The sequence below is a fragment of the Fusarium vanettenii genome (assembly GCF_000151355.1).
Source record: "Fusarium vanettenii 77-13-4 chromosome 1 genomic scaffold NECHAsca_1_chr1_3_0, whole genome shotgun sequence".
NCBI lineage: Eukaryota > Fungi > Ascomycota > Sordariomycetes > Hypocreales > Nectriaceae > Fusarium > Fusarium vanettenii.
The window spans coordinates 1,529,000-1,555,336 of record NW_003315881.1 but is presented as its reverse complement, the minus strand read 5'-3'; the positions used below and the strand labels follow the sequence as shown (position 1 = coordinate 1,555,336).

At 53.6% G+C, this 26,337-nt stretch overlaps 9 protein-coding genes across 9 annotated transcripts; 5 read left to right on the top strand and 4 right to left on the bottom strand.

The window, feature by feature from the left end:
• Nucleotides 1-845: 845 nt before the first annotated feature.
• Nucleotides 846-1,624, top strand: NECHADRAFT_102369 (uncharacterized protein). Its single transcript, XM_003054229.1, has 3 exons — nucleotides 846-968; nucleotides 1,027-1,177; nucleotides 1,271-1,624. The coding sequence occupies exons 1-3, from the start codon at nucleotides 931-933 to the stop codon at nucleotides 1,343-1,345; spliced, it is 264 nt and encodes an 87-aa protein (XP_003054275.1). The 5' UTR covers nucleotides 846-930; the 3' UTR covers nucleotides 1,346-1,624.
• A 756-nt stretch (nucleotides 1,625-2,380) lies between these two features.
• On the top strand, nucleotides 2,381-3,442 carry NECHADRAFT_90089 (uncharacterized protein; the record flags this gene model as incomplete). The annotated part of the gene is made up of 4 exons (XM_003054228.1): nucleotides 2,381-2,405; nucleotides 2,468-2,872; nucleotides 2,923-3,204; nucleotides 3,258-3,442. 4 exons carry the CDS (start codon nucleotides 2,381-2,383, stop codon nucleotides 3,440-3,442), a joined length of 897 nt encoding a protein of 298 aa, XP_003054274.1.
• A 226-nt stretch (nucleotides 3,443-3,668) lies between these two features.
• On the bottom strand, nucleotides 3,669-4,319 carry NECHADRAFT_74824 (uncharacterized protein; the record flags this gene model as incomplete). The annotated part of the gene is made up of 1 exon (XM_003053510.1): nucleotides 3,669-4,319. One exon carries the CDS (start codon nucleotides 4,317-4,319, stop codon nucleotides 3,669-3,671), a length of 651 nt encoding a protein of 216 aa, XP_003053556.1.
• An 890-nt stretch (nucleotides 4,320-5,209) lies between these two features.
• Nucleotides 5,210-7,296, bottom strand: NECHADRAFT_65618 (uncharacterized protein; the record flags this gene model as incomplete). Its single annotated transcript, XM_003053509.1, has 3 exons — nucleotides 5,210-5,555; nucleotides 5,609-7,091; nucleotides 7,151-7,296. 3 exons carry the CDS (start codon nucleotides 7,294-7,296, stop codon nucleotides 5,400-5,402), a joined length of 1,785 nt encoding a protein of 594 aa, XP_003053555.1. The 3' UTR covers nucleotides 5,210-5,399.
• Nucleotides 7,297-8,583: 1,287 nt separating this feature from the next.
• On the top strand, nucleotides 8,584-11,166 carry NECHADRAFT_90087 (uncharacterized protein; the record flags this gene model as incomplete). Its single annotated transcript, XM_003054227.1, has 5 exons — nucleotides 8,584-10,051; nucleotides 10,098-10,175; nucleotides 10,224-10,396; nucleotides 10,446-11,062; nucleotides 11,124-11,166. 5 exons carry the CDS (start codon nucleotides 8,584-8,586, stop codon nucleotides 11,164-11,166), a joined length of 2,379 nt encoding a protein of 792 aa, XP_003054273.1.
• Nucleotides 11,167-11,681: 515 nt separating this feature from the next.
• Nucleotides 11,682-12,794, top strand: NECHADRAFT_74821 (uncharacterized protein; the record flags this gene model as incomplete). The annotated part of the gene is made up of 1 exon (XM_003054226.1): nucleotides 11,682-12,794. The coding sequence occupies one exon, from the start codon at nucleotides 11,682-11,684 to the stop codon at nucleotides 12,792-12,794; it is 1,113 nt and encodes a 370-aa protein (XP_003054272.1).
• A 324-nt stretch (nucleotides 12,795-13,118) lies between these two features.
• Nucleotides 13,119-15,476, bottom strand: NECHADRAFT_90086 (uncharacterized protein; the record flags this gene model as incomplete). Its single annotated transcript, XM_003053508.1, has 2 exons — nucleotides 13,119-13,531; nucleotides 13,589-15,476. 2 exons carry the CDS (start codon nucleotides 15,474-15,476, stop codon nucleotides 13,119-13,121), a joined length of 2,301 nt encoding a protein of 766 aa, XP_003053554.1.
• Nucleotides 15,477-19,110: 3,634 nt separating this feature from the next.
• NECHADRAFT_57390 (uncharacterized protein) lies at nucleotides 19,111-22,323 on the bottom strand (the record flags this gene model as incomplete). The annotated part of the gene is made up of 1 exon (XM_003053507.1): nucleotides 19,111-22,323. A coding segment is annotated over one exon (3,213 nt), but the record flags the coding sequence as incomplete, so codon positions are not given.
• Nucleotides 22,324-25,228: 2,905 nt separating this feature from the next.
• On the top strand, nucleotides 25,229-26,215 carry NECHADRAFT_73376 (uncharacterized protein). Its single transcript, XM_003054225.1, has 3 exons — nucleotides 25,229-25,455; nucleotides 25,526-25,593; nucleotides 25,779-26,215. Exons 1-3 carry the CDS (start codon nucleotides 25,447-25,449, stop codon nucleotides 26,110-26,112), a joined length of 411 nt encoding a protein of 136 aa, XP_003054271.1. The 5' UTR covers nucleotides 25,229-25,446; the 3' UTR covers nucleotides 26,113-26,215.
• Nucleotides 26,216-26,337: the final 122 nt, after the last annotated feature.

The following is a 26,337-nucleotide window of genomic DNA, read 5'->3' as shown; positions in this document are numbered from 1 at the left end:
GGGAAACCTGCACAGTAGCGGGCGATCATGAATGGGTACTGCGTGGGATGTCTGCCCTGTCTTCCGGTCTGGCTCGGGAGGCGTTTCGTCTCGTTTCGTTTCGTATGAAGCCCTGCGAGGTTGTTTCCCGAAACCATTGGCCGCGTTGCCACGTCCGGCACCCTCAACGCCAAGGTCGCTTGCGGAACCAATGCCGTCTCGCATCGTCTTTGCCCTTTTCAAGACGGGACTACGGATAGCCCACCCTTTGGATCGGCATCAGCCTTCGATAGCTCGCATGTCCCACGCCTGAACGGCTTGGGGGCACTCTTTGTCCTAGGACAAAAGTAGCTGGCATCAAACCATCGCCCACGGCGCCATTCCTGCTTGTCGCGGCTCCTCGAGATGCTTCGGGGAATACGAGTTGCTAATCTGAATTGCCTTTGGGCCGTTGAAAGGATGGGATGTGTGCGTTTCCTGTTACGTATGCAGCAGGCCGAACTTCCGTCTTGAAGACAAGGCGTTCTCAAGCGTCATCGCTAGATCCTCTAGATCCTCAATTGAGGTTATTCGTATAAGTCTGGATCGACGAGAGTGGGTAAGTCGTTGCCAAGCGGTTTTATCTGATCCGAAGAGCCAGAGCATGGTGATAATAGCAACTGATCGTTTGCCTTGCTGTTATTAGTGAGCCAGAGCTTCAAGATGGTAGTGATGTGGCGCAGAGCCATTGTGGCACAGGCCCTTGTTCGGCGCCTCCTGTGGCGCATGTTCCAGCCTTACCACTGAGGCAGGAATTCAAGGAGCCAAACAGCGACACCTTGACGCAACACCAAGCAGGCAGCTCCAAGCAAGCTTCCAGCATCGACGCCGCCAACCGAATCCGCATCTCGTCGTTCGCAACGCAATTCCGTTCATTCAGCCATCTCCGAGCTTCCCCAAACCTTGCCCATCATGAAGCCCGTCGTCAGCGCGTTCAACGCCTGGTCTTGGTTCGCCAATCCTAGCTTCATCCCCCATCATGACGCGGCTAACATCGAGCTCCAACAGCACCGTCCTCTCAGTCTTTGCCATCGTTATCCTCAGCATCCTCGCCCTCCTATACCGAACCGGACACGAGGAGTTTACTGGCGGCGTGGGAGACCCCGATGATGGCAAGGCGGTTTCGGGAACCATCTTCACTGCTGTTCTCGTATACGTTGTACGTGCCCCTGTCGCGGATATCCTTCGAGGCTCATAAGAGCCACCGACTCTCCCACGACATCTAGAAGGAACCAAAAACTGACCTATGCAGGCATTCTTCATCTTCTGCGGCATCCAAGGCCTCATGCACGCCCGAGAAAGCCGAAGAGGCGCGATCGCTCTGTAACAACGACACAACTTCCAGCGAGTAGAGCACGACGCGGAACCTGGCGTTCTGGGAACTTGATCGATTTCAGTTTTGGGCTGGCAATTGTATTTGAAAGAGAAGCATAACCCTGCGTGTTTGGGACCGATGGCACGTCACATGGGGTGTTAATCAAGGGGCGTGGACTCGATGAAAGGTCCGCCATGTACGGAATATTCGATTGCTTAGACTGATTGCGCATTTTATTGTACTAAACTATGGACTTATCATTGCCTTTGAGGATCTATACTTGCTATTTGGACACCGGGTCGAGGATGATGTGTTCCAGAGACGAAACCGAGACGACTTCAGAGCAACAGCGCCTGTGCTATTTGATGCGCAGCACGCGTTCATCAGAAGCGACGTGCCGTTCCAGGGCAAAGAGCCACTGCTCGCTTGCGCATCGGGCCTATTGTTTTCGCGGCCGGACTTGCATCCGAATCCGTGGCTCCGACTGAGCATGACGGCCAACAAAGCTGCGGCCCGGCATTGTGGGGCCGCTCCGGATTCCGGGCATGATGCACCGGAGCGTGTTTACACCCGATCGGTCTTTGTGCATGACGATAAGAGAGTCCATCAAAAGATGGAGTTTTCATGTGGAGGCGGCTTCCTTTAATGGGAAACCGCCGTCATCCTCGTGCAGTGAAGGCCAAGTTGCTGGAAACTTGGTGAATCCTATCCGCAGCGCCGCAAGGATCAAGATTGACCATGTCCTTGAGCTTCCAGATCAGACGCTTTAACAGGCGGTATTTTACATACCTAAGCAAAGCAAGACCAGTCAGAGTGATTGCTTGGCTGGAGAAACTGACCCGTTCGGTGACGACAGTTCTCAAGCCCTGCGTTTTATGTCGTCATCGATCGATCACAATCATGAGCCCGGATTGAAAGGTCCGCAACATAAATATCGAGCGGGTATTAAACCTGAGAAGAGCCCCTCGAGAAAACTCTGATGGTTATTTTCTTTTCTTACAACAAAGTCGGTAGCCGATTGACGCCTACGATAGAAGTCTATACAAAATGACGACTCAGAACTTTCACAACGGTATGCGTTCCCATCGATGATGGTCTCCCAGCTAGCTTGATATTATACTGAATATTTGCTAGAGAAGGATATTCCTGTCTCCCACCAGGACTTTCCAGGCAAGGATCATGATATGCCCGACCCTCAGCCTGTCCGGGACACACTACCTGAAGCCGGTGGCAATGTGAGGACCTACAAAGGCTCTGGAAAGCTCCAGGGAAAGAAAGCCATAATCACCGGAGGAGACAGTGGCATTGGTGCTGCTTCGGCTGTCTTGTTTGGTCGGGAGGGAGTCTCTGACATTGTCATCGCACATCTGCCCGAGGAGGACAAGGACGCGCAGGACACCAAGCAGCAAGTGGAAAAGGAGGGCGCCAAGGTCCATCTCATCTCCCTCGACTTGTCCAAGCGGGAGAACTGTCAGAAGCTGGTCGATTTTGCCGTGGAAAAGATGAAGGGGATCGACATTCTCTTCAACAATGCAGCCTGTAAGTGAATATTGACGAGCAAGACAGCCACAGCACTGACCAAAACGCAGACCAGATGATGGTTGAGGATATCAAGGATCTTTCCGAGGACCAGTGGATTCATACCTTCAACATCAACATCCACTCCTTCTTCTACATCTCCAAGTATTCCTTGCCTCACATGAAGGCCGGAGCAACCATCATCAACAACGCATCCATCAATGCCTACACCGGCCGACCTGACCTGCTCGACTACACCTCAACGAAAGGTGCCATAATCTCATTCACACGAGGTCTGAGCAATCAGTATGTTGGGAGGGGTATTCGTGTCAACGCTATTGCCCCAGGACCAGGTGCGTATGCTGTTTCTTTTAGACTTGGTAGGGGTCACTAACATGATGTTTAGTCTGGACGCCTCTAATCCCGGCCACGATGAACGAAAAGGCCCAAGAGGAGTTTACAAGCCCAATGGGACGACCTGCTCAGCCTTCAGAGATTGCTACATGTGTGGTCTTCTTGGCGTCAAGTGATAGTTCCTGTGTGAGCGGACAGACGCTCCATTGTAACGGTGGGAAAGTGGTCGGTGGCTGAGAATATGGCCGCTCTCTGATATATGAGCAACATGCTGGCTTTTATCTATCCATGAAAGTCACAAGTAGTATTCTGGCCTTGAGATAAGGCAGAAAGAAAAGCAATTAATGCGATCATTAATATCAAGGAATTGTACTGCAAATTGAGACCACGCTGCTGATATCTGATGGTGTATAGTTCGGGCCACTTGTAAACCAACAATGTAAGAGTGATACTGTACTCGAGTTTATGATTCGAGAGGCACTGTAATCTCTAACCTCTCACCAACAGACTCCGGCACCTCAAACGGCCTCTCCTCAAAGATAAGACCCAACTCCAAAAGCTCCTCCTCGGTAATGTCTGGCCGCTCATCGATGACCCTCTTCAGCTCACGGGCCTTGTCCGTGACATCCTCAATCTCGAAAATCCACTCGTCTGCCCATTGTGTACTCAGAGCTCCAGGAATGCCAATCTGAATGCTCCGGTACGGCAACACCCCAAGCTTTGGCGTCCGTTCAGGGTCCCACTGAATCCTCACATCGCTGGTCTTCTCACGCTTGACGGTCGAGTCTTCAGGAGCCTTCTTGGCATGTTTTGACAGTACACCACGTTCAAGAAGTCCGATGAAATGCTCGTGTTTCATGCGGATGGCAAGAATGTGGGATTGGCGGGAATCTTTGTACGAGTAGCCGGCACGGTACATCATCCAAGCCCAGCTCGGTTTGACCCATGTCATGCGGCCGGGCTTGAAGTCGGGAGATGCGTTGAGTTTTTGAGCAGCTACGGCATCTCTAGCGATGGATTCTTTATAGGCTTGATAGACCGTTATGGTTTTGCCGTCATAGTGGGCGCGTATTTGGTGGTAAGGTATAGATGTGTCTGGTGAGGTGGAAGTCATAATGTGTTTAATTGAGATGAAATGTGAGATTTGTGAGTTATGGGCAGGTGAACTGTAGACTGATGGACAGGGCAATATTAATTCGGGGCAAACACGAGGAATATGTTTAAATATGCCCATATTTCGAGTAGTGTATAACAAATTCAGCCCTATCAGCCTTGCCGGCATGAGTCTTTCGGTGATGGGAGACTAGAGGCGCCACATGACAGCGGGGCATTGTGATGGTGTTTCAGCTGCCCTAAATACCCAGGTGGAATGAATCAGGTTCACTAAGTTCTTGACACTGGAAAGGGGAATCAAGGAATGAGTACAGTATAAGTAGATTCTAAGAGTCACATCGAGTTTAGGAATTATTTGCATCTGCCTCTACGGATGGACAGTGCTCGAAGGCGACGTCAAAGGCCGAAACCGCGAAGCTCTAGTGCCAGTCCAGGGCCCAGTCTGGCTGGGATGGCAAGGAGCTCCAACCAGGTCACTCCGAGGGGTTCAGGCCAATTGCATTTATTCGTATGAGAAATACTTTATTCATCACCAAACCTTGCCTCAGGAGCAAGTACTCATAATTTAGTGCTCTAACAGGTGAGATCATTCTTACGCATACTTAAGTTATCCCAATAACACTGGGGCGAGGTACCGATCGGAGCTCCTTGCCAGCTCACGTACACGTCCAGAACCTGCTTCTGCACTGCAATTTTAGCACCTACTAAGACATCTCCGTTATTGCAATGGAAGTATCAACTTCTTTTATACCGACCTTTTGTACTCGCTACTCCGTACACTCACGTAACTTGATACTCCCTTTATACTGACTGGGGTTCTTGGACATACCACTCACTTTTACTGAAGAAAGAGGATAGTACATGCAAGTGGTTAAATCATCATCACGTTGAAGTGAGCGTCACAGCGCAGCGTCAAGTCTATATCATGCCATATATACAACATCGTAACCTTCCTTACAGATTACAATTTTTTTTGCCATCCCTTCCTCTGACGGCCTGATCATCAAAGGCCTCCTTTTTCATCATTCCCTGCCAATCCAAGCAACAAAAACATAAAGAAAAGTCCCGCATCGGGTATCGTTTAGTGGTGGAAGAGACGGATGTTCTGCTCCACAAAGGTGATGCCGAGCTTCTCGGCCGTCTCGAAGACGGCGCCGTCGTTCTGGCTGCCACCGGGGGCGGCAATGTAGTTGACGCCTGAGCGAGCAACGCGGAAGACGTTGTCGATGAAGGGGAACTGTAATACATGTTAGAAAATCCAACGAAATCATTCTGTGGGATGCTACTTACGAAAGCGTCACTAGAGACGCAGACCTTGGAGAGCTGCTTCATCCAAGCATCACGCTCCTCGGCAGTGAAGGCGGCAGGAACCTCCTCAAAGACAGCCTCAAAGGCCTCACGCTCAGGGCCGTCCTTGGGGAGCTGGCCGCTGACAAGCAGGTCAATGGCGTTGCTCTTGTCGGGGCGCTTAGTGCCCTTCTTCCACTTGATTCCGAGGACACGGGAGTGGAAGCGCATCCACCAGTTGTCGGCCTTGTCGCCGGCAAGACGGGTGCAGTGGATACGGGACTGCTGGCCGGCACCGAGACCAACGACCTGGCCGTTGACGGCGTAGCACACAGAGTTGCTCTGGGTGTACTTGAGGGTGATGGTGGCGATGGTAAGGTCGCGAGCAGCATCAGCGGGGAGGGAGCTGGTGTCCTTGGGGGTGATGATAGTGCTGAAGTGCTTGGGAGAGATCTGGACATCGTTGCGGGCCTGCTGGAGGTTGATGCCGTAGACACTGCGGGTCTCGATGGAACCGGGGTGGTAGTCGGCATCAATCTCGAGGACCAGGTAACGGCCGCCCTTCTTCTTCTTGAGGATCTCAAGGGCTTCGGCCTCGTAGCCGGGGGCAATGACACCGTCAGAGACCTCCTTGGAGATGATCTTGGCGGTGGGGACGTCAACCACGTCACTGAGAGCAATCATGTCACCGAAGCTGCTCATACGGTCGGCACCTCGGGCACGAGCATAGGCCTGAGCGAGGGGAGACTGGTCAATGCCCTCAATATCGTGGACAAAGTAGACCTTCTTCTCATCCTCGGTGAGGGGAAGGCCAATGGCGGCACCAGCAGGAGAGACGTGCTTGAAGCTGGCGGCAGCGGGCTTGCCAAGGGCCTGCTTGAGCTCCTTGACCAGGGGCCAGGCGTTGAGGGCGTCGAGGAGGTTGATATAGCCGGGAGCACCACCGAGGACCTTGAAGGGCAGGTTGCCCTCAGTGACATAGGCGGCGGCGGGCTTCTGGTGGGGGTTGGCACCGTATCGGAGAGCCAGGTGCTGCTGGCCGTTGCCGGCATACTCCTTGCGGAAGAACTGGGAGATGGCGGCATCGTAGTCGGCAGTGTGCTCGAAGGCCTTGAGAGCGTACTTGTTTCGGCTGGCCTCAGTGATCTCACCCTTCTCGAGCTCCTTCAGGAAACCAGCGTAATCCTGGGGGTCGCTGAGGATGGTGACACGCTTGTGGTTCTTGGCGGCAGCACGAATGAGGGTGACACCACCAATGTCAATCTCCTCAACGGCCTCGGGGATGCTGACATTGACCTTGGCGACAGTGTCCTTGAAGGGGTAGAGGTTGCAGATGACATAGTCAACCTTGTTGATGTTCTGCTCGGCGAGGTCCTTCTCATCGGAGGCAAGGTCTCGGGCCAAGATGCCGGCGTGGACAGCGGGGTGGAGGGTCTTGACACGGCCAGCCAGCATCTCGGGAGCCTTGGTGATGGCAGAGACGTCCCTGTAGAGGTCCAATTAGCCACCAATGGTCAGGTGAGCTCGTATTTGTTGTGTACATACTCGACAGGGAAACCTGACTCCCGGATCATCTTGGAAGTGCCACCCGAGGCAAGGATGCGGACATTCTGCTGGACAAGACCCTTGGCCAGGTCCAGCAGGCCAGTCTTGTCATAGACAGAGACGATGGCGATCTTCTGAGAGGACATTGTGATGGGGAGAAGAGAAGGAATTGATGATGGGGAGAAAGGGAGGGGAAGAGAAGAAGATTTAAAAAAGAAAAAGAGGAAGAAAAAGGAAAAGCAAGGCTGTACAACGAGTGGGAGTGGTTCTCGTTTGCGCCCGGCGAGAAGGGGAAAAAAGTTTGGCGGGGTAAGAGGCGATTGCGGAACGAGGATTCGAGGGAGGGAGGGGGCGGGGCAGGAGCAAGAGAAAAAAAAATGAGCACAAGAAGTGCTGCAGTTTTTGGTGCCCGGCGTGTTAGTGAGGGAAATTCGTCATCTATGGAGCTAGTAAATTGATTTCAGCCTTATGATAAGTCTTCCCGCACCAGATGAAATACTAATCGCACCACCATGACGGAGGGTAGAGACCTGAGATACACAGTATGATAAGAAGGTAAGAATAAGAGATTACAAGGGCATATAAACAAAGGGATGTAGCTACAGTGTATAAGCAGCCTTACTATTCTTATTGGCATGTTGGAGGCGTGCAGGCCATCAAGCCATGGAGGGAAGGGGAGGTTATGATAGCTTCACATTGGGCTTCGAGGTGCAGTTGTGTGGCACACCTACAAGCCCTACTTGAGCAGTATATCGCAACATAATGCTGCCATGGCCTTATAATGGCCTCGATGTTTCTTTTCATATATCTATCAAAATGAGCTCTTCATAACAATCCATCAACGCTATACGATCCAAAAAACATTTAAACACACGATGAACTCGGTCACGTGAAACAGAGCTCTCGACCCCTGTGCCAGAGTGGATTTTCCACCATGACCCACTCCAATTTGCACGCCCAAGGTGTAACACGCATGAGGGAGGTTCCAAGTGCTTATTAGCGGAGCTAGCCGCTGGAGATGGAGAAGGAGGGAGGAGGGGTCCTGCCATGGGTGAATCCATGAAGGCACGCGCGCCTGGCAGCTTCAAGTTTAGGTAGGCAGTCTCCATCCATGTCTTGGTTGTCTCGAACTTGACGCTGACACAGCAACATCACTACCAGCGGCAACCAACAAATTCTCCTAGTCATTTACTACTTAGACTCTCCCCCAACATCAAGTCGGAACCTTCTATCGTCCTCCAACTTGGTCCTACCACCAGCTTCTCGACCCGACTCTCCCTGAGCTTCGACAAGCTCCCCGCTCTCGAGATAATACAACCTTGGGCTTCAGCCTTGCACGACTGCGGATGGGCTCTCCCCCTCATCTCAAACAATCCTACCCCTCGCCTTGACATCCCGACTCCTCTTCCACCGCCAACCGCCCGAACTCTTGCATGTCTCCCCCGGAGCAGTCCGAAACCTCCTCCAGCCAGCTTGTCCTCGACGAGACGCTGCCTAGCAAACCCGATGTCGAGGTGACGTTTCCCAAACACCCCGCCGTTGGGGAGACGGATACAACAAAGGAATATGGCCGAGATGCAAACCTTGAGCATGCTCTAAAGTCAAACAGCGGTCCAGAGGAGGACTTGATCGACTTCCAGGACCAGCCCTCGAGCGTACCGCTGCAAAGCGAGGACGCGGTCGCTGGTGAGCCTCAGTCGGAAGTGGCCAGAGGAAAACAGGTAGCTGGCCACCAGCGAACCGGGAGCGATGCATTAAACGCACAGTCCTCACCCCTGGCGACTGTTAAGCCCATGATACTTCCCTCGTCGAACGACACCGCTACGCAGTACCTCACCGCCGAACCCTCCACTTACGTCGACCCCACGCCTGCAACCCCAACAACTTCTCAGCCACCTTCAAGAACTCCTTCAAATGCCACCCGCTCGCTTCACCCCGGAGAGATCTCTCCTTCCAAGTCAGATGCCGAATACGACGAAAGGCGGTACCTGAGCGAGGATGAGCAGGAAGGCAGATCACGATCCGAGATTCAGAGCATCATGGAGCAGTTCAGTGAGGTAGGCGGCGGACCCGGTGAGGAAGAAGTCATGAGCCCCAGGTTGGAAATTGCGTCGCCCATGCTGGGACACCCTGTCCAGCATCCTCCCCGAAAGTCGAGCCTCGAACCTCTTGCACCGTCGATATCTGGACAGCTTCAAGGCCTACACATCTCGACCAGCTCACCTCCCGCAGCAGGATCAGCCGATGCCGGCATCGATGATCATGGGCCGCCAGTACCCCCCAAGGACGGGATCCATGGAACACCTCCACGCCCCAAACTGGAGCGTACTGCGAGCGTGGCCACTCCAAGCTCACCTGCGCAAGCGCATCGGCCCCCGCCTCCCGAACCAGAGCCAGAACCAGTTCTGCCCTTCGACTTTCACCGTTTCCTAGAGCAGCTTCGGAATAAGAAGGCGGATCCCGTAGCGCGATACCTCAAGTCCTTCTTGTCGGAATTCGCCAAGCGGCAATGGATGGTCCATGAGCAGGTCAAGATTATTGGGGATTTCTTAGCCTTCATCGCCAACAAAATGGCACTCTGCGAGGTCTGGAGAGATGTTTCGGATGCCGAGTTCGACAATGCTCGTGAGGGAATGGAGAAGTTGGTCATGAATAGGTTGTACACGCAAACATTCTCTCCCGCCATCATGCCGCCCAAGCCCATTCCTGGGGCAAAGCCCAAGCGAAAGGGAGGTGATCTCCCCCTCGGACCTGGCCGACGCGGTCAACATCAAGAAGATGTCGAGCGGGATGATATCGTGACCCAAAAGATTAACATTTACGGTTGGGTCAAGGAGGAGCATCTGGATATTCCACCTGTCGGAGAGAGTGGGCGCCGCTTCCTGAAGCTGGCTCAGCAAGGTCAGCGCATTCACACTATGTGTGGTTTATCGCTAACTTGGAGCAGAACTTCTCAAAATCAAGTCGTACAGAGCACCACGCGACAAGATCATCTGCGTCCTGAACTGTTGCAAGGTGATCTTTGGTATGGCGCCCAGACCCTTGGCTGACAGCGTCCTCTAACACGGTGCAGGTCTATTGAAACACAACAAGTCGGATTCATCGGCCGACTCCTTCATGCCCCTGCTCATCTATGTCGTTTTGCAATCGAATCCTGACCACTTGGTCTCTAATGTGCAGTACATCCTTCGCTTCAGAAACCAGGAGAAGCTTGGGGGTGAAGCAGGCTACTACTTGTCCTCCTTGGTAAGATACTCATTGGATCCAGGAGTTTAATATACTAACAGAGTCTCAGATGGGTGCCATTCAGTTCATCGAGAATATGGATAGGACGACTCTAACTATAACGGATGATGAGTTTGAAAGGCACGTCGAAGCAGCTGTCTCAGCTATTGCCGAGAAGCATGCACAATCGCCACAAGCGACCCAACAGCCCGTATTTAATGAGAAATCGGTACCTCCTGGTGAGCCGGCTAGCCGACAATCTCTGGATGGGCAAACTACGCCTGCACCACGCCGTTCGACGTCAAATGATGGCTACACGGGCGACGACAGGGCGGCTATTACCGGCCTTCTCAAGACAATCCAGAGACCGCTCTCCACGATCGGAAGGATGTTTTCCGAAGAACCTGTTACCACCAGCGAACCAGGTCCTAGTAGTGCACCTCGCACTCCAGCACCACCAGAGCAGCTTCGCCAGAGTCGCGAAGAGCCCCGTGAACCCCCACACCCAGCATCAAGACACGAGCTATCGGCAGAAGAAGCAGCTGCCCGGCAAGCGAGTGCCGAAGCAGCAGAAGCCCAACGACTGTCCCGGGCTGAGCATGCGAATGTCGTCGAAACGCTGGCAGGCATGTTCCCAGATCTTGACAAGGAGGTGATTAGTGATGTGGTATACGAAAAGGAAGGAAGGTGAGTAATATGCATGATCCATCGTCTTTCGGTCAGCTCAGGCTAACACACCTTTTTCCAGGGTTGGACTAGCTGTTGATGCATGCCTTGCACTATCTACGTGATGAGGCTGAGGCGTGATGAATAAGCGGGGTTCAATGTTGCCATGGATAGTTATTGTTAGCTCTACTGGTGCTGTTCTTTGTTGGGCGATTTGCAAAGCATCACAGGGCTATCTGAGATATGCCGTTGGGGCAGATGGCAAGCTACAAGAGAAATATCACCATATCCAAAGCAAGCACATGTGCCTGTAACTGTGTTGTGTTGAGCTGGGTATCTGCGTCCCAAGTTGAGTGTTTCCAAGATGAACCAGGAAGGCCTGTAATTTGCATTCAATACGAGATGATCTCAATTCCTTGTAAAAGAGCACAGCCTAGCTGCATCGCCGTGTTGGTTTGAAGGCCCCCAAAGCAAAGCATCCTTGTCAACGGGCCGGTTGACTCATCTGGCCGGCTGAGCTCAGCCAAACAGAGAGGATGGAGGCGTTATATAAGCCCAGCCTGCTTCTATCAAGTATCCCAAATATTTACTCGACAGTATTCTACTATCAACCCAGTTTCAAACTCATCTTTTGCCCATCATGCCGCGAAAGCTCGTCACAGTCCGGCAAGTATCAGCCCTCACACCCATCCCCGGCGCCGACCGCACAGTAGCCGCCTCGGTCGACGGCTGGACATGTGTCGTCGCCATTGGAGAATTCAAGCCCGGCGACCGCGGTCTGTACTTTGAGATCGATTCCTTGCTACCCGGATCGGATCCCCGGTGGGCATTTCTGGCAAACCCCGCTCCGGACGACAACGGCCCCACACCGGACATCCGGATCAGGACGCGCCGGGTCCGGGGCGTCGTTTCGCAGGGCTTGCTCATGCCGTTGTCCGAGTTTCCAGAGGTGGTCGCCGCCGCTGAGGGACTCTCACCCGAGGAGCTGAAGGAGACTAGCTTCGAGGACATGCTCAAGGTCCGCAAGTTCGAGAATCCCTCGACGTTGTTGCCTGTCTTCGGCGGCGGCACTGCCTTACCCGAGTTTCCATACTTTATCCTCAAGACGGACCAGGAGCGTGTGCAAAACATGCCAGAGGTGTTTGACTCCCACGCAGACGAGGTGTTCCAGGAGACCACAAAGATGGACGGCTCCTCCATGACGGTGTTCTACGTCCGCGCCGACAGCCCCCACTACCCGCTCCTGGCCCCGGAGGTTGTAAACGATCCTACGGGTTGCTTCGGCGTGTGCTCACGGAACCGGACTCTTATCGAGGGTCACATAAGAAGTCCGCCGCTCTTCTGGTCCACGGTGCGGAAGCTCAACCTTCCCGCAACCCTCTCGGCGCTGGGTCGAAACGTAGCCATCCAGGGCGAGCTGTGCGGGTCTAGTATCCAAGCCAACTACGAGGGCTTTCCCAAGGACACCCACAACTTCTTCATGTTTTCTGTGTGGGACATTGATACCCAGCGCTACCTGCCCCCGAGGGAGGTACATGATGAGTGGGCGCCGCGGTTGGGTGTGCCGCACGTCCCTGTGCATGGATATCAGCTGTTGCGAGAGATTGGAGGGAGCGTGGCTGAGCTCGTCAAGCGGGCTGAGGGCAAGGGCGTCAACGGGAGGAAGAGGGAGGGCATCGTGCTAAAGCGAGAGGATGGCGGGTTCAGCTTCAAGGCCATATCGAACTCGTACCTGATCAAGCACGGGGAGTGACGGATACGATACGCCATTGAGGCTTCATAGAGCGCGCACCAAGTTACGAAGGATACCATTGACAGTGTTGCATAGTTAAAAGGTTCTATTGGACAAAAAGATGGTGATGCGCTTCCGTGGTAAATCAAAGTCTTTCGCTTCAATACCCCCCTCCGAAATTAATTCGGTCCCTCCCTACCCAAATTGTCTTTGTACATATAGCCAAGACCAGACTCTCTCTCTCGACAGACAAGAAAGGCTTGGCATGAGCGTCGTATGTACAAAGTAGACACGGGAATAGAAATACAAGAGTCATGGATCGTGAGGCTAAACTGCCACTGTCGTTCAGAAGCCTCTGTAGCCGCCCCCGTTTCCATACCCGTAAGATTGCCTGTTGAGAGGGCTGTATCCACCCGGACCGTATTCGTTGTCATAGCGCCCCATACCTGGTGGACTTGGCGCTCTATGGGCCCAGGCTACAGGAGCACCGCCGTGAGCGTGTTGAGAGTCGTTGTGGTCCATGGCGGTCAGGTCTCGGTAGTAAGACGGAGGGCTTGAAGAGTAGTCGTTTGCCCGCAGACCCTCCTCAGCAGCAACATAGTTGTCACGGGACATGGACCGTTGGTGCTGCTTCTCTTGAATGGGGGCTGAGACAGGGAACATGTTGATGCTAGTGTTGGAGTTGTCCTTGCGGTCGAGAAGGAGTGAGTTGCGGGCATCCAGAGGAGTGAGCGTGTCCATGTCACGCTGAGCTTTCTCTGCAAGTTGTTTGTCAGTATCAAAGTCATCCATCAGATTATGTTTAGTCAACTTACCCATCTCCTTTCTTCGCTTGCGGTGGGGGTTCTCCTTGACCAAGAGGTTGATGGCGTTCCAGATAATGAGGATCACCAAAAGACCAGTGAGAGCGGACTGCACGGCGATCAGAACCACGCCGGCAACCGTCTTGCTGTCTTGAGGAATGTTGAGCTCGTGGACAAAGATGAGAATGCAAGCCACCGACAGGACGCGCACAGCCTGGATGGCGATACCGATGATGTTGCCAGACTTGCGCTCAAAGGGTCGAGCCCAGACGAGCAGGATGAGCATGATGCTCTCAACGACGAGCTGGGCAATTGTCTGGGGCAGGCCGTTGCCATCGCCAACGGCAAGGGTGCAGCCCTTGGCGAAGAGGTAGACGATGGTGGGGATGAAGATCCACCAGTACTCCTTCTTGTACGACTCGTAAAAGAGAGAGTACTTGATCCAGATCTCCTTGTTCTGGTACAGGCCATCAGGGTTACCCTCGGAGTTCTTGAGCTTGCGGACGGTGCTGAAGATCTTCCACGTGAAGAAGGCAAGGATGGCGGTGAAGATGGCCAGCGTCACACCAGCCAGAGTCTTTGCCGCCCACGAGTCACCTTGGGTGAATTGGAACACGCAGTACAGAACCCAGATACCGTAGAGCACCAAGATAAGGTGAGTGATGGTTCGAGCGATGGAACCCCAGTAATGCTGACGGAAACCAGCCAGGGACTTGGGGAAGCTGGCGAACAGGGCCCAAACCTCGAGGATGACCTTGACCAGGAGAATACCGACAATGATAGCGGCAATGATGATGGCAACCACCAGCAGAACAGTCATGAAGGTGTTGGACTTGGGAACACTGTACTGCTGGACAAAGGCCGAGATTCCAGAAACGGAGATGACATTGGTAGCTCCAGACTCGCCAGACTCGGAGGAATTACTTGAACCGCCAACTGAAGTCTCCAGTTCATCACGGATGGCCAGTCTGGCCAACGACTCAAAAGTGTCGAAAGCTCGCTTGACTTTGAAAGAGTGCTGTTCCGGGGTGCTGGTCGAGTTGTCGGGGAAGACGAGGGTAGCGTTCTTGAGGAATTCAACGCTGTCTGTGGTGAGGTCGCCTCCTGTCATGCTGCGGAAGTTGTCGATGGAGATCTGAATCTGCTGCCAGGGGATGATACCGGCCGAGAAACCAAAGTTCTTGACGAAGCTGCGGTACACAGGCGGGTAGTCGACTGACAGCATGCCGTTCATGGCCATGCCCTGGAACCATCCCAATGTCTCTGCGAAACTGGGACTGGGGATACCACCACTGGCAGCGCTAGCACCACCAAGAGCAGACGATGCGGCCGTGGCACCAGAGACGACGAGGGCGGCTCCAATGACACCAACAGACAGGTAGGTTACGGCGTTGACCGAGGCAGTCTTGCCGTTTTGGACTTGAGATTGAATACAGGCAACCTGCTCATTGTCGTCGTCGAGGCTCAAGAGCTTGAGAGTCGCTTGAGCAGCAATATCGGGGACCTGGAAAGCGATGGCAGGGACCTTGTTTGCCCACTCAGCGGGGATCTTCTGAGTGCCCTTGGCAGCGAAATGGTCAGCGGGTACGGGGCAGAGCTGCTTGATACCCTGTTCGCAAGGGTTGAAGCTGTTCTGATAGACTTGGCGGCCATATGCCGTCACTTCGAGCCAAGCAGACACGTTCCGTCTCGTCTTGCTAGTGCCGGCCACATCAAAAGTAACCTCCTGCTTGTCGTTGTCGTAGCTAAGGTTAAGCCTCTCAACCGTGATATCGGGAACGGTACCGCAGTCTGAGAAGCCAGAAGTCTTGAGAACATTGTCACCCAGAACGCCAGTGACGAGAGCCGCCGCCGTCGCAACCACCTTCCATGCGCTCCACTGTGAGTGAGATCGAGTCATTTTCGAAGAAAGTGTCGTACAAGGAAACTAGAGAAAAAGACGGGAAATTCGTAACTCGTTCGCGACTGGATCGAGTTGTTGGGCTTCGAAAAGTGTTTGTCGTCAGGGTATAGTCAAGAGACACAGTTGAGTAGTGATATCCAAGAAAAATTGATATGGATAGCGGAAAAGAAACCGAGAAATAGTTGAAAATCGTTGGAGGATGATGTAAGGAATGGTATCAAGACGATAAAATAGAGATGTAGAGAGACTGTAGCTGAAGAGCTGTATGTATAATGAATGTCGGAGATGCAAGTTATCTCAAAGGTTAATGGCAAGGCAGTGCAAGCACGCGCAAAGATGGCCGAGGATCAACCTGGAAAGAAAAGAAGTGAAGGGGCAACGAGTTGCCTTGACGCCCGTGAAGTTCCAACGTGCCGGCGTTTGATCGTTCGTGGGTGTCGTGTGTCGTGTAGGTGCTGAGTGAGGGTGTCGTGATGTGCGGGCGACCAGTCCGCTTATAAGGGAGGGTCGGGGCTTTTTTCGAGTCTGTCTAACGGATGGGATGGGCCGATTGGGCGCGTTATGTGATGCTGAAATGAGAGGCCAGTAGTCGACAATGCCGCAAAGGAAGCAGCATGTCCTTCTTTGGACGGAAACAGTTGCAAAGAAAGACAGTGAAAAATGAGAGAGAAACGACGCTTTAGAGGTTTGTACAATGCAAAAGACCAATGTGATGAGAGAGAGAGAGATGATGAGAGGAAAGAAAGAGCAAGAAGAGGGAAAAAGAGGAGAAGCCCAAGAGAAGAAAGGATAAGACAAGACGAGACAAGGAAGAAGACGAGAACTAAACTGGGATCCCAACCCAAAGGTGGAGGAGGTTCCAGGTTCTGAGTGAGGTGCGATCCATCAGGAAGGAGGGTGGGAGGCGTCCCTTCCGATTGATAGACGCCCCAAACAGCAAAGGGCCTCCAGTTCACGGGCAGGAGCCAACCACCAGCGGGGGAAGCTACGACCTACGCCTGGAGTCGCCGCAGTCAGCAATCAACAACAGCAACCATCCATCCAGTCAGTGGACAATCAAGCAATTCGACCATCCTTGAGCGTGAGAACGGTTCTGTCGAACCACCACCGACGACGGATCGAACCCCTGAGACGCCAACCCAAGATCCCTGACCCGCTTGCCAGGGGTGCCCCCTCCCACTCGTGGAGCCTCAGTGGACCATAAGCCAGGGGCTCGCATCAAGGGTCCTTGGCTCCCTCAAGGCACACAGCACGCTCAACTGGTTTTTGCTTGCTTCCAGCGGCTCTTCTGCCCGTCCAAGCAGGTTCTTTCAAGTCTAGGGATGCAGGGGTTTGACCCTTTGACCCACAGAACCCGACCCTCCCTCTCAGACGGTGGCTTCTGAGCGGCTGACCAGTCCCAGGCCAAGACGCGGTCGACCCCAGCTTCTTCTGAAACCAGCTTGGGAAGAAGAAAGCTGTTCCCAGCCAGCCAGAGAGCGGTGGACTTGGCTTTGCTCCACATGCTTATTCAACGTCTGTTCGGGTTTGTGGGTGGTTGTGCATGCACATCTCGTCTGTCGTCTCAGCTCATGTGCCAACATCCATCATCACGAACCGGTTATACGAAGTAGTTTTCGGGTTTCTCCTCGCTCTCTGTGAACCAAAGATGAACAGAATGTCTCTGGAATATTGATCAGTATGATCCAACCACTCAATGTCTCGAGCCGCCAAGTCTCAACCTCGACTCGACTATCCAACCAACCTTCCAGCATGAAATGATCTTCAAGCCTCCCGACCGCAAAATCCAAGCACCCATGCTTCATCCATGAAAGTCGAGAATTGCCCCGAGCTCTCGTCAAGGAATAATCCGTGTCCAACCTCGGCGCCCTCCCCCTTGCGTCGAAATCACGTCTTCCTTTTCTGCAGGTACAGGCCCACGCGGCATCAAGTGCTTCAAGCCGGTGTGTTCCACACATATTGCGTCCCAGGTTGCCCTGTCTATGGAACACAAGACGAATGATAAACCTCTGTGCCGCCTTTCCGTCCTTGTTGTCATCAAGAAAAGGCAAACCAGACGCTCGGGAGGAAGCTACGCTACGATGCCACCGTTGATCGTAGTTCAGACACTCGGCCGTGTCAAGTCATGTCGCCACTGACTCGATGTTCCATCACAGACTTGTCAGCGTCTCAGCAGCCGCTGCTGCAACTTTAGCTCAACAACTTCTGTGTACTTGTGCTCGTGCTCTGGCCGATCTCTCAAAAAGAATGTCACGAGTCCTCGGCCCCGAAAAGGGAGACCGGGCACCGACTGAAGCCGACCCTGTTCGGTCTTTGATGAACCCAGCGCCGCCACCACCGTCGTCGTCGCCAACGTCCATTTATTTATCCATAGATAGAAACATTGATCCATCCATCTATCATCTCCTTACTCAGCATAGTATGGCATGGCCAGGGTTGACGCGGCCATTGCAAATCTCGGTAACCAACCCAGCCACAAGCATCCTTGCTTGGCCAGACTCGGTCACATTTCTCGATTGCCTTGTTGTATCCGTAGATATTACCTGCTAAACAGAGAATGTCGCGTAGCAGTAATGGCACACGCGAGCAGATGAACAGAGAACTAATTACAACAAGCTAGTCGGTATCAGTCTGCTCAATCTCTCTCATCTCATGAGACCACAAAATAAGCCAGATTTTTTTTTTAACGCCCATCAACCTCAAACGCCCGGCCGATTTCACATACGGCCCAAGCGCCTCCCAAGCGTATCCCAACTCTATTCTCCACCACACGCTCTCAGAGTCCATATGGTCCATGGAATCCACAACCGCCCCCCCAAGCCCCCTTTTGAGACGAAAAGCTTGGCTTGCAATCGCCCTTTTTAGACCCAGGCTTCGTCATCCATTGCTCACGCGAGAGGCGTGTTCCCGCTGAGCCTCCCATGTCTTCCCCATCTCGTGCCGCAGCTGGTATATTTAGCAATGCCAAGTGCAGATCATAGAGTCCAGATGTTATCGCTGCAAAGATGCAATTTGACATTTTCATTCATAAATAAGACCCTGACGCCAGCTTTGTATCCCTTTCTCGTCTTGCTTCGTCTCGAATCCCTCCCTATCCAATGTCATGCCCCTATGGTGCCGTTCCAGATTGCTCTGCCTAAAAGCTTCGAGTCATCCGTCGCCAACACCTTCGCCTCCCAGAAAACCAAAACCCCCAGAAAGAATCCAAGAAATCTAGTCGGCTCAAGAAAGAAACAGGCTCTCGCCTATAAGCCCAAATCATCGTCCGTAAGAATCGTCATGGTATCCCAAATACATTGCCATCCTCCCCTTCTACACTCATGGTCTGGCGGTGCCGCCAGACATAATAATAATCCCCAGATCCCGCTTCACTTGTAGACAATGCGAGCCAGGACAGCCGCAGTCATCACTCGTGTCGGGTCTCGGGCTAAACATCCTCTCGCTAATATCCAGGCATCCGCCCATCGCTCCACATGTTTCCGCCATTGTTGTTGTTGTTGTTGGCATTCAAGTTTGGTGAGTGCGAATAAGGCGATACTGATCCCTGCCCACTAAATGGGCTTCCATTGCCGCTCGACGGATCCATTATCCCGTCGTACCCCATCTGTTGCATCGGTACCCCGTGGTTCTGCTGGAGCCCAAGCGCATTCATTTGGGTGTAGGATTCTACCCCGTTGTTCGGCATCATATAGCCGTTAGGGCCTTGCTGCACGTAGCCCCCTTGGCGGCCAACAGGCATCTCCTGCATCTGCGCGGCGTGGTTAAAGCCGCCGTGGTTAATAGGATGCATCCCCATCTCCGCATGCGGATTGGGCCCGACATTGCCAAATTGGTCCTGGTAAAATCCAGGGGGTTGTTGATATGCATCCGTCGGCATGACTGGCTGGTAGATCAGGTGGCCCGGTTGCTGAAATACCATCGGTTGAGTACTTGGTGGAAATCCGCCACAGGCCGTAGGGAATTGCATATCAGAACCGGTTTGGTCGACAGGTGTTGTGAGGATGTTTCGTGGAGGAGGATCCTGAATTGGGCTGATGACAGTGTCTGCTTCGAGCTCGCTGGCCTTGGCATCCACCAGACGCAGCACCGGCAGTGATATTTGCTCCATGTGGTTTGCCAGGTGAACCGTCAGCTTCTTCCATGTCGGGAACGTCTTGCCACAGAACCTGCAGGGCTCATCTTGTGGCCGCTTCGATGTCTCTCGGTGGCACTGCTCAACCTTTTGCCATGTGGGCTCTGCACCGCCTGCCTTCTTTATCGCGGCTTTAGTCTTGACCCTTGGCTCAGGATACTTGTGCTCTCGCACGAGATGCTGAAGGAAGTTATCACGTCGGTAGCACTGGTGATGACAAGCCTCAACATCGCAAGTCCACCATTCAAGATGGCGATGTCCTTCGTTCTCATGTCGAACCCAGTCAGCCTTGCGCTTGAACATCTTCGGCTCCCTGCACTTGTCCCAGGTGCAAGTGAAGGGTTGAACATCCTCATGAACATGCTTGGTCCAGTCAGAGGGTTTCGTAAACTTCTTGCTCGTGTAACAAAGCTGGCACTCAAACTCGGCCGGCAGGCGGCTGGTCGGAGGCATGGGAATATCCTGGCGGAAGCTCTCGTTGTTAATGGCACCCTCAACCGGGGTCCCATCATCGATATCGTTGGGTGATGAGAGAGGATCCAACTCTTGAGGGCTATTGTTTTGGTCGAGAAGAGCAGCCGAGCCACCTCTAGCGATGCACAGGATACCAGAAGGGCACTTGGCACCCAGCCCGAGGTGTGTAACCTTGTTCTTGAGCAAGGACTTATAACGTTGCACTTGTTGATAAGCAATACGATCAACAAGATAGTTATTGGTGTTTGCCAAGTCAGGATTCAGATCAATGATGTGCTGCTGGAACCCTTCAAGGTTGGGAGTGATGTTGTCAATGATGTTCGGGTTTGTCTTCATGTCGGCTTCATCCAGGTCCTCGTCATCGTCGTCTTCATCGTCATATTCCATATTCTTGGTCTTGGCCAAGGCGGCGACGGGTGGTCCTCCCGTCTCACGCTTCCACATCGACACCAGAGTCGGGTGGCTATCTGTCTGCAGGCTGGCTGGTGTCGGCTTGGGGAGATCCGACTTGCTTCGTTGTCGTCGGATGGAGCCCTTGATAGAGAGGCTACCAAAGGGACTCTTCGGCGAAGTCACAGATGCCACAGGTGTGCCACTAACGGATCCATTGCGGGCGTGCGTAGTTCCGATGGATGCAATGTTGCTACCCATAGAAACTATAGCCGTATTGATCGAGGGCATGGGCTTCTTGCCCCAACTTCCCATGCGGACCGGTGGCGCAAGACTTTCGCGTTTGTTGGAGATGCTATCGCGCTTCGAGTCTTGGCTTCCTCGGCTATCGTTGCTTGGTATACTCTCATCGTCGTTCCCGGTGCGGTTACGCTTGAGGATCTGAGAGGTACTAGGCCGACGCACCAATGTTCCAAGACCCCTGAGCAGGCCACCAGGCTTGCTCCCCTTGTCTCCTCGGCTCACAGAGAGCTTCTTGAGAATGCCACCGCTGGTGACTTCGGACATGTCAAGGTCAAACAGACTAGGGAGACTTCGCCGGCGGGTACCCCACGTGGCGGCTCTTGAGATGATTGAATCAGTGTCTCGGCACATTCTCTCAAATCTTTCCATGGCAGCCGCTGACGTTTCTGGTTGATGTTTCCCATCTGCTCCGTTTCTGATGCCATGCATTATTGGAGCATCGGCCCAGTTCCGGTCAGCAGCGATCATGTCGTAGTCTGTCTGGTTCATTTCGCCTTTGCCGTGATAGTAAGCCTGGCCAGGGATGACCCTGTTTTCGGTCTGGCGGTTGAATGGGACCCCATCCTGAGCATCATCGCGTGGGCGATTAAGCTCATTGATAGTCTCCTGAGACGTCTCTGTCGGCTGAACAGAAAGGTCGTTCATCTTGTTGGTCAACCAATCACCAACCATTCCCTTCCGCTCCTCGTCGTTTCGCTTGGTGGCCAGCTCATTAATACTTGGCGTCTCCTGCGAGGTTCGGTTGTCGGGGTCCAGCCCAGCATGTCCAGTCACTGAGTTGCGCTGCCATTGCCCTGTGGAGTCACGGGGTGCGGAATTGTCGCTTGAGGATATCAAGTCCCCGGCCGACTCAAACCCGCCGCGAACTGTAGTTGGGCTATCCTCAAAGGAGCGTTCGATAGAGGTATGAAGAGGGGTCTCATCATCCTTACCCCACATCGAGACAGTAACTCGAGGACTAGTCATGGCACCGACACTGGGCGCCAGGCCGTCTTCGCTGGACCGGCAGCTGCTGCTCTGACTGGGTGTCAAGGATGTCTGTGTGACAATGGGAGGCGGGTTGAACTGCTTCTGGATCACCTGTGGCGAGATGCAATTGGGAAGCTCTGGAGGGGCCGATCCCTTGATCGCGTGGGAGAGGTCACTCTGAGGGGTTCTTGTGTGCACTGACGCCGTTTGTTCGGGAGTCAATGGATTGTAGTTGTTGATGTCCACATCCTGACCCGACACAAGACCGGGAGAAATAGACGGGCCAAGCACGGTCTGGTCTCCGAGGAAGATGGGGTCGACTCTCTCGAAGTTGTTGAAGTCGGCGCCGAAGAAAGGGTCCTCTTCAAAGTCGCTATAGTCACTGGGTTGGTACTGGTCAAGGCTGGAGTTGGAGCCGGGGGTCTCGAGGTAGTTGATGGGCGACAGCGACTCGCTATCGATGCGCGACAGGGTGGGTGGTAGTTGGTTCGAGTCGATGGAGGAGGTCGATGGGCGTTGTTGCTGGCCAGGGAAGGCTTGAGTATGGGGGTCTTTGACCTCGAATGTGGAAGCCATGGTTGCGACTGGGAGGAGAGGGAGGAATGGGAGTATATATGCAATGAGTGGATCTTGACTGGGCGTGCTCCCTCTGTCAGATCACAGGCTGGGGATCATGGTCCTGGGGACCGGTGCGCGGAGGTGGGAGGTGGATCGGCTCCGTTGGAGAGCGATCGTGGCTGCAGAACGAGGCCCGTCAAGGTTCAGACAGGTCGCGACGACTAGGAGAATGCAAAGAACAAGAGCCGCCGGTAGGGTTGAGAGTGACAGGTGAAGGAGAACAGTATTCCCTTGAAGCTGGGTTGAGAGGAAGAAGGAGGGGGAAAGGGCTGAAGTTGGAACGCGGCGTCGCGCGTGAAAGCGGATCAAAGAGCGCTTAGGGGCGCCGATGCCCCTGCTCAGTTCAGGTAAGGTAGGTTACTTGACCCAGGACAGCGAACCCACAGAAGCAGGAGACACAAGAGATCGGCGCAGGATTGTGGCGCGCAGGTTCAAGCAGACGGGAGGGATTGAAGCAGCAGCAGAATGTGCAGAGAAGCGAGGCGAGTGAGTGAGTGAGTGTCTTGTTGAGGGGCAGCTGGCAGGGGAGATGTGGGAGGGGGGTTTCACTGGAAATGGAAGCCGGCGTCTGTGATATGGGCGGAGGAGGGGCTCTCGACTGAAGTGAGAGCAAATCAGAACAGGCCAGAGTCGGCGGCGCAGGAACAATACTGTGCAGAGGCTGACTGGAGGGCAGACACAAAAGCGACTGTGGCAGAGGCGAAGGTGGATGAAATGAGGCTTGAACAGTGAGAGCCGGCGTTTTGATCCCAAGAGAAAAAGACGAGGGCGGTAAGGTCGTGCGGTAGTTGGTCCAGAGCGAGGGGCGTTGCAGGCGCAGGCGTGACATCCATCCATCCATCCAATACTGTACAGCCTGGTCCGTCCCCTTGCTTGTGCGAGCCATGCTGGAGAGCAGAGGACCAGCGGGTGCCCAGTCGCAGGGTTAGAACCGCCGGGGAAACGGTCGTTTGGTGTCTATTGCAACCACAGACCACAGCTGGACGGGACTCTCGCATCAGGCTCGCTGGAAACGGTATGCCTCTATCGCCCGTATCCATCTCCGCTAGGCGTTCTGGATGGGGGGGCCTTGGAGCCGAGGCGCATTCAACCCAGCCCCACGCCCCATGAGAGACCCTTGTTCCAGCCCGTCCATCATCCAACCATTCAGAGCCTCTGGCCCATCTCCCAAGGCGTTTTCCAATGCCCCGACTTGGGAACGGGTCAACCACAGCTGGTGCTTTGTGTGTGCGTGCGAGGAACACCAGTTGCGGCGGAGCTTGTCTTGGTTCGAATTTGAACGAGGCAGGACAGGGGGCGCCTTTTGGGAACCATTACAGAGCAGACTGTCGTACCAGACACACACACCTCAAGCGATGCTCTGCAACCCTAGCGTCGGGGGGGAGACTCCATCAGCCTTGTAGGGTTTTTCTGATGTCACTGCTCTGCTGCCGGCGTGAGACGTGTCTCGGCGACGAGGCACTTTTCAGTCGGTTGTCGGCTTGACCCTGCCTCCCTGTTTCGACCAAGCATCCTTTGTTTGTCTATCACCGCTCCCAGGCATCCGAGCTAATACCATGGCGATGGCCTGCAGGTATCAGGCAGAAGCGGTGCCATTCTTGTTGATTCCCTGCTTGAGGAGATACATCAAACTTGACGCAGTTTTTCCACTTTATGGTGCGGCTGAAACTGGAGTTGATTGAGGAGGGACACAGCCTCTCGCCTGTGCTGCGCATGCATGGCGCGATAGGTCTATCGTCTTGTCGATCACCGCTCACCAGCTCCTCTTCTAGGGCATGATTTCTGGAAGTCTTCCCATGTCAGCAGCGGCGTTTCTTTGAACCTCTAGGCAAGCCTCGGTAGCACCACCGTCAGATTTCATCATTGCCAGACCATTGTCTGGGAAACATCGGCGGTCTCCATGGACATGCTCTAATGCCACACTGTCCATATCAAGGGGTGCGAAAAGCGCCTTGCGCAGCATGCGTTGTCCTGGCAGGCACTTGCTTGCGCGAGGTTGCGGATCTTGCATGCAGTGGTTTACGCCCGATTAACGTTTGAACAAGAATCTCGCGGTCGCATGGTTGGTGGATCTCGGGGACTGTGGGCAACTGGTCAAGCTGAAAATAGTCTCAGGAATAACCTAGACCAACTCCGTCGACCGCAATGATTCAAATGTGACGTCGAAGCAGGTGTCTCTGCAGCTTTCCCCAGTTTTCTCCCAGCGGTCCTGTCAAGAAGTCATGATGAGCTCCTGATTGGGCAACGATGCGCAACCTGGAAAGCGCTCAATCGTGATGCAAATGTGCCAAGATGTCAGTCCCTGTCAAGGTCGGGAGTAGCGCGACCCCGAGCGACGGGTTGTTACTGAGTCCAAGCGTCTGGAGTCACAAGACTCGGGCGATTGACTGCCAGGCAGGCCAAGTACAAATAAACCCACGAACCAACCTCGAGGCTGTGTAGCAGAACCATGGCAATTGGGTAGAGGAATTCGAGATCGAGTTGAGAGTTGTCTGCTGCCGAGTTGTTGAGTGTGAGATCAAACGGGGGCAGTGCTCCGTCAAGCACAAGCCATGCGGAGATTTGTTTATCTGCCGCTCGGCTCTGTCATATCGAAAACATGGATGTCCTGCGAATGGAATGAAGCGCCGAATGTTGCATTCATTTGCAAGTTCATGTGTCGTCCCTGGTTATTGATCGTCGTGACTTCTAGGTTGGTTCATGTGGCCATCCAAGAAGGTCCCCGACCTTCTCTGTGAGGTGCCCGAATTGCCGATTGCACGTGACGATATTTCGTCCGGGCCCGGTCCTTCCTTCCGAATGTCGCGCCTGATATGGCGCCCATGACACCTTTGGCCCGCTAATCCGAATCAAGCAAATCCATCTTCAACTTCACTTCTTCTTCTTCATTCAACGTCGATGCGTTGATTGTTGTCCTGCGCCCAGCTCCATCACCTCTAGATTCTGCATTTTGGCGAATCGTGCACGTCCTCTGTTTCTGCTGTTTTCTCCTCACTTACCTACGCCCGAGGGGCTTTGCTGCATCCTTACGCTGCACCGTGCTGTAGCTCTCGTGCGACTCCCGTTGTCGCTGTGCCCATCATGTTCCAGGTCCGTGACCGAATAACCCGCGAGCACGTATCTGCCAGAATGCTTCTGCTGACCAGTAGTTGCTGTATAGCCCAATCCAGATGAACAATTTCACCTGCGCCTCCACAGGGCGCGGTCTGTCGTCTTGACAACTCAAGAGTAGGTGGCTTTCTGCCGCAGACATAGCCTTGATCCAGATCTCTTGTCCGAGAGCAGATGGATCTGGCCACAGGCTTCTATCTCCTTGGCACTTGGCTTGGAAGTCCTGTGGGGGTTTCTACCCCTCACTCCCGTAACCCTGCCCCTCGTAATGCTCATCTCTAACCTGTCGGTGTCTCGTCTAGGCTCGTGGAGATTCGAGCGGCTCAGCGCACGTTCGAAGGCGCATACGTTCGCACAGCCCTAGGCCAATTCTCATTTGCCTTGATCATTCTCAAGATCTTTACTTCGGAGTTCTATGCCATCGGCGCTTTATTCGCAGTGTATGGAGTGGCAGTGATGCTGGTGGCTATCTACCGTCGTTATGAAGGCAACCACCAATTCTTCAATTCCGAGTCACCTGATGGAACACTGAAGCGCAAATTTAGGACGAGCGGGAACAGCGTTTTGCTGCTGACAGTCCTCAGTCTGAGTGCTTACGTGACGTTGATGGTGCTCACATGGCGTCTGGTTTCATAGTGGCGATTCGTGGCGGGTTTCCTGTCAGTTATTCTGATGATTGCTATTAGCATCATGTGGAGGAGTTTTACCATGTTCACTTGGGGGGGCATAGTGATGTTGCTTGGTTGGGTTCCTGGATACTTTTCATTCCGGCGTTATCGTATTCTCATTATCCATCAACCTGAATCTCGAGTGCTCCAGTATCACTCAACTAACTCGAAGCAAGAAAGGCACCTGTGCCAA